Source organism: Octopus bimaculoides, chromosome 15 (genome assembly GCF_001194135.2).
Source record: "Octopus bimaculoides isolate UCB-OBI-ISO-001 chromosome 15, ASM119413v2, whole genome shotgun sequence".
Taxonomy (NCBI): domain Eukaryota; kingdom Metazoa; phylum Mollusca; class Cephalopoda; order Octopoda; family Octopodidae; genus Octopus; species Octopus bimaculoides.
In genome coordinates, this window is record NC_068995.1 from 51,309,356 (window position 1) to 51,318,326 (window position 8,971).

The window sequence follows — 8,971 nt, forward strand, 5'->3', positions numbered from 1 at the left end:
CTTTGCCAAGGTTGACTTTGCCAAGGTTGACTTTGCCTTTCATCCTTTTGGGGTTGATAAATTAAGTACCAGTTGAGTACTGGGGTCGATGTGAACGACTGTCCTCCCTCCTTAGAAAATCCAGGCCTTGTGCTGATAGTAGAAAGGATTATCATCATCATAATATTTTTTCTCTTTATTTTTGACACAAAAATTCAGAAGCTGAGAGCTTATTGAGGTTTGCAACATTTATTAAGACATATTTTTATTTACAAATCTGAAATATATAGACAAATATGTGTGTAAGTATGTTTGTGTGTGTGATTGTGATTGTGTGTGTGTGTGACTGTGTGTATGTGAGTGTGTGTGTGTGTGAGTAAATATATATTTTTTGAATTGAAATATTAAACTTTGTAAATATCTGAGTTTGTGTTTTGAATTCCAGAATGAAATCTGATTTATGGTCTCTTAAATCTTTGCAGTTAAGTGTTTCCATATATATATATATATATATATATATATATATATATATACAAATAGATAGATATATATACATACATATATATGTGTATATATATATATATATATATATATATGTATATGTGTATATATGCACATAGAAATATTCAAATATAGGTTGTTTTTTTAACGTAACATACACAAACATATATACTCTGTGCATTATGTATTTTATTAATATATATATATATATTATATAACAACAAATATATATTACAGGTACATAAATATTAAGACGTGTGTGATTGTGTGTGAGATATAACATGTAGCATGTGACATCATCATCAGCATTATCATCATCATCATCATAATTGTTTTTACATTTTTCATGTTGGCATGGGTTTGATTATATATATGTGTATGTGTGCAAGTGTGTTTCAGACAGAGAGAAAGAGAATAATGTAGAAAAACAAGCTCCTGATATCTGAAACGCCATATTTAAACTATGTAAAATATATTTTAAAATTTTTTGTAAAAAATATAATTTACCTTCTATTCAAAGATATACAATACATTACTGAGGGAGAACTTTTTTAATTACCATTAGATTATTATTATTATTATTATTATTATAGTTGTTGTTACTTTTATTGTTTAGCCCCAGAACAAAACTGGTTATGTAGATCTATGATTAAAATCATTCAAGCTGTGATCATCCAGGTTTTCTTTTTTGTGTTTTTTCTTTCTGTAAGTAGAGTGTACATAGAACTACATTTTGTAATATGTTCTTTTTCTTCCTTCAGATGGAAGGGTCTAATTCTGATGGAGAATGGAGATTTGGTTCCTAAAAGATCAAGGGATCATATTTATTAAGCCAATCTATTTTGGTATGCCAGTTCCTTCATGTGTGTGTATGTATGTGTCTATGGTTGTCTATGTTGCTAATTCTTTCGAGAAATGATTTTTTAGTTGTAAATTTTACGTACCTAACTCAACTATGATTATTAAATGTCAAACTGGTCAAGACAGCTGACAGCCCTACCACCGCCACACCACCACCACCACACCACCACCACCACCACCACCACCACTGTAATATCTTCATCTTCATGTTCTGGTAGAAATAACATTGGTAGAACACCAGACCAACAACAATTCTGGAAGGTCTGGAAAAATACTGGTTTCTTAAATTTAGCAAAACCACCTCAAGATCCAGTTCTTGATGTGATGTAGAGGCTTGTATGCCTAAATAACACTGAGGCCTGTGCCAGCAGAACAAAAGCTTCTGGTAGGACCTCCCATACTGGACAGAGGCTAGAGTAAAATGGACCATCCCTTCTCAAAGGTAAAAATGAGTTTGCATGGGACCAGCACCTCTACCTAGAAAAACAAGCAAAGTTAATGAAGAATCGATGATAAACCAAAACTAGCAAGACTTAGGAAATGAAGGAATTCTTTCAGGGAATAATGGAGGAAAGGCCTAATGTAATCCTTGCATTGTCCTTTGTACACCCTGATGATTTTCCGTACAAGGTATTTAAAATGCAAAATTATATATTTATATATATGCTTTGTGATTTTAATTTTGGTTGCGAAATGAAACAATTGTAGGGGAATATGTTGACTAATTAATAAATTAATTTGTATCTCTTAGATCTCTCTGTTTTCTAACTTGATGATAATGTTTGATATTTTATGATATTTTACATAATATATTCATTAAAGAAATATCTCTTCAAAATATAATATACTAAACCACAGAAACCATAGAAAATCTAAATTCGTATGTATGTAAGTATGTATATATATATATATATGTACACACATATATACTTAGAGTTTATTAAAGTTAAAGATAAGACTTGAGAGCAGATGAAATAAAATTTAATCAATTAATACAGTTTTATTTGAGTATTCAACAAACCAATGTATATATATATATACACATACATATATGTGTGTGTTTGTGTCTGCATGTGTATGTGTACATGTGTGCATATGCATGAAACCTTAAGAAAAAAGAAATGTCAGGAAAAATAGAATGTCTGATAACTACACATTTTTTCACCCTATTTTGTATGTTTGTTGAATTATTATTATTATTATTATTAATGTTATTATCATTATTATTATTAGCTGTAGTAGTAGTAGTAGTAGTAGTAGTTACAGTAGGAATAGTAGTAGTATAACACAACCATAACAAGTAATAGTGGGACTTCCCTGTTTTTGTTTTTTATTTGTGTTCATGAATGTGTGTGTGTGTTCGTGTGTGTTCATGTGTGTGTGTGTGTGTGTGTGTGTGCTTCCTCTTTTGATTTAGCAATTTACTTGGTCATCAGATCCTCGTATCTTTGAATTCTTCGCTTTATCTCCTCCTCCTCTTCTTTCTCTTCCTCTTCACGCAGCAGATTCAACAAGTTGCTCATTTCACTCATCTGTTCGTCATTCTGCATTTCCTCATCTTCTCCTTTCTCTTTTTCCACGTCCTCCACCTCACCCTCGCCACCATCAGCATTGTTTTCCTTTTCGTTCTGCAAAATCTCTTGAGCATAATACGTGCCTGATTCTGGTTCAACACTTATCGTGTCTGGAGCATTCGACATCTTGAAGCGTCGCTGGAAATAGAAATTCCTCCAAGACCAGCGCAATGGACCTGGTGACATGCAGTAATTATCGTCTGGAATATTGGCACCTTCAACGTAGTACATCATGTAGAAATTGCACATCTCATTATTTTGGGTTGATCTGTTAATTTCAATCATGCATTTTATGCATTTTTTTTTAGAAAAAAAAAGAAAAAAAACAGAAAGAGAAAATGATAATTAGAAAATTTTAAAAACATAAGTTTATTTTAGCATGTTTAAACATATTATATTTATGTAAAGGCAAGGAGTTTTGATGTTAAAAAAACTTGAAATGCTGTGTGGTCCCAGGAATTTCATTGATCATACATTCAGAGTCTCTGTGAGATGTTCCTGAAACCCATGACAATAATGCATGCACACACACACATATACATATACACATACACACATACGCACATGCAAAGATATATACATACATGTATATTTGCAAAGGGCTGTTTTCAGTGTCTGTCTACCAAATCTGCTCGCAAAAACTTTTGGTTGGCCCAGGACTATAGTAGCAACACTTGGCCAAGGCTTCACATAGTGGGACATGAACCCCAAACACTGTAACCGGGAAACAAATTTTTTAACCACACACCATCTTGAGCATGGCCGTTGCCAGTTCCGCCTGACTGGCCTTCGTGCGGGTGACACGTAAAAGTACCCACTACACTCTCTGAGTGGTTGGCGTTAGGAAGGGCATCCAGCTGTAGAAACTCTGCCAAATCAGATTGGAGCCTGGTGTAGCCATCTGGTTTCACCAGTCCTCAGTCAAATCGTCCAACCCATGCTAGCATGGAAAGCGGACGTTAAACGACGATGATGATAATGATGACAGCCATGCTTGCATCTAATGAAATAAAATGACAAAAAATGATAGTTACCCAATAAAGATATCATGACTATCGTTATTGACCATGGTACAGCGAGCAGCCTGAAAAATCAATATTTCAATAATGAGCTACATAGATATAAACACACACACACGCACGCACACACACACACGTATATATATATATATGTATATATGATATATATACAAGATTTGGAAGCTGTCATTTTGTGCATGACTGCATGCGTTGTCAACTGTAAAAAAAAGTGAAATATTGGCAAATTTCTACTTTATGGACACCATATAACCCCTTAACATTTTTATTTTGGGGGAATTTTCAGAAAATATTTGTAAATTTGTCTTCTACATATGGGAATTCATATGGTTATGCAAAAATAAAAAGAAATTCATGTGTAATCTAAGGCCTATATAGCTATTATTTTTAGCACATCTTATGATCACTTCAGACCAGATGTGTTGTAAGTATTCAATAAGCGGCAAGAAGAACACATGGTAAGCAGCTTGGTAATAGCTTAACTTGTTACTATAGAAACAGGCACCTATATGTCTGTGGCTTTCGACTGGATAAAGTTACCCAAAATTTGCAAACTTTAAAAGCTATTAACTCTTTATTTATTGATTTATAGTGAAAATGAATGTCCTGTCACTGATTACTTTAGAAAACTATACAAATACACCAAATATGAAATCAATTGAAACAAAACTTCAAAAGATTGAAAAGTGACAGCCAAACAGAAAAGATCCCCCAAATTTAAAAAAAAAATCATTGCAGGAAGAACAGAGAGAATGAGTCAGTCTCTGTTCAGTTTGTTTAGGATATGAATAAGTATGGTACTTACAAGGATGTCACCTCTCCTAATCTCCAGACCTGAAGTTGTTGTGTTGTAAAACATCTGAAGGATAGAAAAATACAGGAATACAGCAAAAATAGAAATAAAAATAATAATAATAATAATCCTTTCTACTATAGGCACAAGGCCTGAAATTTGGGGAAGGGATTAACTTGATTACATCGACCTCAGTGTGTAACTGGTACTTATTTAATCGGCCCTGAAAGTACAAATGGCAAAGTCGACCTCGGCGGAATTTGAACTCAGAATGTGAAGACGCACGAGAAATCACCATTTCTGTGGTGCCCTCCTCACTCCCATTGATACCTTGTTTTGCTTAATGGTTAATCCAACACTTTCATACCAAAATTTTCTCCCCCCCACCAAAAAAAAACGAAACAGAAAAACAAAAAACAGTAGTTCGAATTATACACCAAGACGACTTTGGAGGACCAAAAATATGGTAAATGTCGTCAGCTCTCAGCAGATTGAATATTATGGATCGCTGCTTTGGCATTTCTTGTGCTGCTACCTTCACACGCATTCATTGCATTTTAAGTCTAATTCACGATATTCTTGTTCGCCTCTTCTCCTTTTTCCTCTCTTCTCATTTAGTTTGCTTTCTGCTTCACATCGCCAGTAACGACAGTTCGCACGAGTTCTCTCCCCTGAACAATACATTTCTTTGAAATTATTTTTCGAATTTCTTGTAGCGACGGAGTAACTTCGAATTAAATAATAATAATAATAATAATAATAATAATAATAATAATAAGGGCTTTGATAAGCAGCTCAACAAACTCCCTTACAGTGTTAAAGTGGGAGAACTTCAGAAAATAGTGTTGCTCGGTTCCGCACACGTTTTACGCCGTGTACTCTCCATGAGATGAGGATCTGCTGTGACCCTAGGGTCGAGGGATGACCCCGGTTCAGCAGAAGACAACGTACCATATTTTATTAAAAACAAAATAATAATAAAGAATGAACTCGGCTATATATACATATATACGTTTTATGTATTGTGTACGTGTATGCATATGTATGAGGATATCTAATATAAAGTCGGATCCACAGATTTTAGAGGTTGTTCAAGTCAGTCGAAGCATTTTAACCCATTAAGAGTGGATCAGTTTTTAAAAAAAAAATTTTTTTTTTTACTTCGTCACTGACCCTGGAAAGGAAGGATGGAAAGTTAATTTGAGAATGGTTCGAATTCCAAATAACTAAATACCACAAACTGTAAAATTCTGACAGTTTTCGCTACCTTCCTAGACGACAATGTTAATGATAATAATGATAAATATAAGAAAATAATAATAAAATAATGAACTTATTGTACACAATCTCAGGCGCAATACAATTCATCAGAGAAAGAAACCAAAAATGCATAGAATATGCTGAGGAAGTGAACGGTGAATAAGTCGTTCAGAAATAAGAGGTGGGTGGGGGTGGGTGGGGGTCAAGTGTGCTGTTTTGAAGGAAGTTTTGAAGGATGTAGGGCCTCAACTGCTAACAACTGATGCTGGTAGTTTGTTTCATGTTGTAGCAATTCTGAGCATGAAAAAATGATATCAAATTATTTACCTGGGGTTTTTGTGGGTTTTTGCGTCCAAGTTCATGCCATTTCCCATTGTGAATTAGATAACCGGATACCACTTTACCTGTACAAGATGACAAAAGACATGATTTGACAATGATTTGAAAAGTGATTCGAAATTTATTACCAACTAAGAGAAAATGGTAAAAATAATTTTAAAAATTCAGCAATATTGAGTGTGTAAACCTGTTTATTCCAATCACATTCTTTTTTTGTTATTCCTTCTCATTCACGAACTCTTATACATACAGTTTATAAACATCAATCTCATTTTTAATAACAATCCAATACAATTTATGCATATAACTAACCCAGGTCTAAAGCTTAAACAGTCATCACAGCCTTTCCTCAACACTACATCACACAAAAACAATTTATTTGTATATTTTTTTTAAATGAGCAACGTAAAATTTTTCCATGTCCAGACATGTTTTTGCAAAATATTGGAAATGAATGACATGACTTTTCTGACAATAAAACTCATTTATGATTCTCATGTGATGTCGAGACAACGAAACACACACACGCACGCACACAAGCTTCCATACAGTTTCCTCAACCAAATCCTTAGTTGCAACTACATCTCATATGCTAAATATCCATGATGCTCATAATAACCACAGGTTTCCAATGCAAGCATGTCCTCATTGATGCTTTAAATCATTATTGGTGACACTGGAAACTCGAGTAAGAAAATGTTATGGCAAATTTTGTTTGACTTACCGTGCGAGTGAGTGTGTGTCCGATAACTGAAAGGGTGAAGAACTATGTTCTCATTATAGAGGCAAGCAGTCTCAAGATATACTACAAATAAAAAAGAAAGAAAAAAAAAGAAAAATATGGATTAAAAATATTTTAGTTCTGTTTTCTCCCTTAAATTGTATTTAGTGATTCATATGATCAATGGACCCCAAAAAGTGAGGGTTTTTTTCCCCCCATTTTTGGTATGGTAATAAACTTTAAGGCTCAGTAAATGCCATTATCTTCTATCTTGATCTTCCTCAGTGTTTCCATCAACCAAATTCCATGCACAAGTTATTAGTCAACATAAGGTTGTGGTAGAAAACAGTTGTCCAAAGGCACCACACCATGGGATTGAACCCAGAACCATGTAGTTGTGATGCAAGTTTCTTAACCACACATTCAAACCTAGATCTATCATTTATCATTTATCATCATCATCATCATTTAACATCCATGTCCCATGCTGGCGTGGGTTGAACAGTTTGACAAGATCTGATGAGTCCAAGGGCTCGCACTGTGCATGGCTTCTACAGCTGGATGCCCTTCATTTAATAATATTTATTGGAAATAAGATTTGAAGAAAATAGCAGATTCTTTTTTTTTAAAGAATTAATTGGTTGCATACAGGATGTAACTTACTTGAAGAACGCCTGGGAATCACACCACCTGTTCCTAGAAGATATACTCCAGCCCTTCGTCTAATTCTAAAAAGATAAAAAAAAAAAAACTAGTTTCAGTTATGCCTTTTATTATTGATAGTAATTAACGATGGCTACAACAACAAATAAAACAAGAAATAAAACAACTTATCTAGGAGATATTGTTAGTAATGTTGTCGATCACCACCATGAGAGTTGATTCAATTAATTTTCCCCCTTAAATATAGATATGTGGCATTATAATCAATGTAAGAAATCATTAAGATATCATTTTATTTTTTAATATAATCAGCAGAAGTTACAGAGAGAGAGAGAGAGAGAGAGAGAGAGAGAGAGAATACTATATCAGAGAAAAATTTTAGACAATGAAATATAAAAATATAATAAAATGAATAAAAATTGAAAAGCAAAATAGAAATTATTTGAGAATGAATAAGCCATGTCTTAACTTTGGAAAGCGTTTGTGGGTGAGGACTGAGAATTCCTAGAACAAATACTTACGGTCCATCTGTAACTGTGAGTGTCAATCCTGATGAATCGGTTTCGTTTTCTACAAGAGAAAGAAATAAACCCTTTTTGAATGGATAAATTTCATTGTTGTAGTAATTTCTTGAGCTGCGGTGAGTGTAAAAACGATAATAATGATCTTCTTTATTATTAACAATAATAATCTACTTTATCTACAATATAATATTTTCTGGCATGGTTGTATATAGTGGTGTTGGTGGTTGTGCTGGTGGTGATGTGATGATGATGATGATGATATTGGTGGCAGTGGTGACAATAATGGTGATGATGATGAAGAAGAAGATGATGATAATGATGATGATGATGATGATATGCCATAAAGTTACTGGCATTCTATTCCTTTGCACTTTCAAATAAACACACACACACACACACACACAAATAAATAAGTTGCTTAGAAAGAAAAATACTCACTAGGTGGGAGGAATTTGTCCACATTCTTATAGTGAATCTGCAGGACAAGATGTTGCACATTGGAACTGCCACCGACTTTGAATCCAACATCTGAAAATTTTTTTAAAAAAAGAAGGAAACAGAGAAAGAAATGGATAAATCATTAGCAATCAATGTGGTAAAGATTCTTGCAAAAAGAAAAAAAATTACTAAAAACTCCAAAAATTAAAATGCAAAAATTATAAAAACAAAACTATACATATGTATGTGCATATTATATATATATATATATATATATATAT

General features: G+C 33.4%; 1 protein-coding gene across 3 annotated transcripts in view; it reads right to left on the reverse strand.

Moving 5' to 3' along the window:
- Nucleotides 1–2,305: 2,305 nt before the first annotated feature.
- The window catches only part of LOC106870812 (probable peptidylglycine alpha-hydroxylating monooxygenase 1), a 36,304-nt gene continuing 29,638 nt past the window's right edge, over nucleotides 2,306–8,971 (reverse strand). For all 3 annotated transcript variants that reach the window (XM_014917028.2, XM_014917026.2, XM_014917027.2), the window contains exons 6-13: nucleotides 8,691–8,780; nucleotides 8,250–8,298; nucleotides 7,729–7,793; nucleotides 7,069–7,149; nucleotides 6,333–6,409; nucleotides 4,758–4,811; nucleotides 3,950–3,999; nucleotides 2,306–3,183 (exon numbers count right to left, since the gene is read on the reverse strand). In XM_014917028.2, the coding sequence (XP_014772514.1) occupies nucleotides 2,763–3,183; nucleotides 3,950–3,999; nucleotides 4,758–4,811; nucleotides 6,333–6,409; nucleotides 7,069–7,149; nucleotides 7,729–7,793; nucleotides 8,250–8,298; nucleotides 8,691–8,780 (887 nt within the window). In that variant the 3' untranslated portion in view covers nucleotides 2,306–2,762. The remainder of the gene's footprint in view (nucleotides 3,184–3,949; nucleotides 4,000–4,757; nucleotides 4,812–6,332; nucleotides 6,410–7,068; nucleotides 7,150–7,728; nucleotides 7,794–8,249; nucleotides 8,299–8,690; nucleotides 8,781–8,971) is intronic.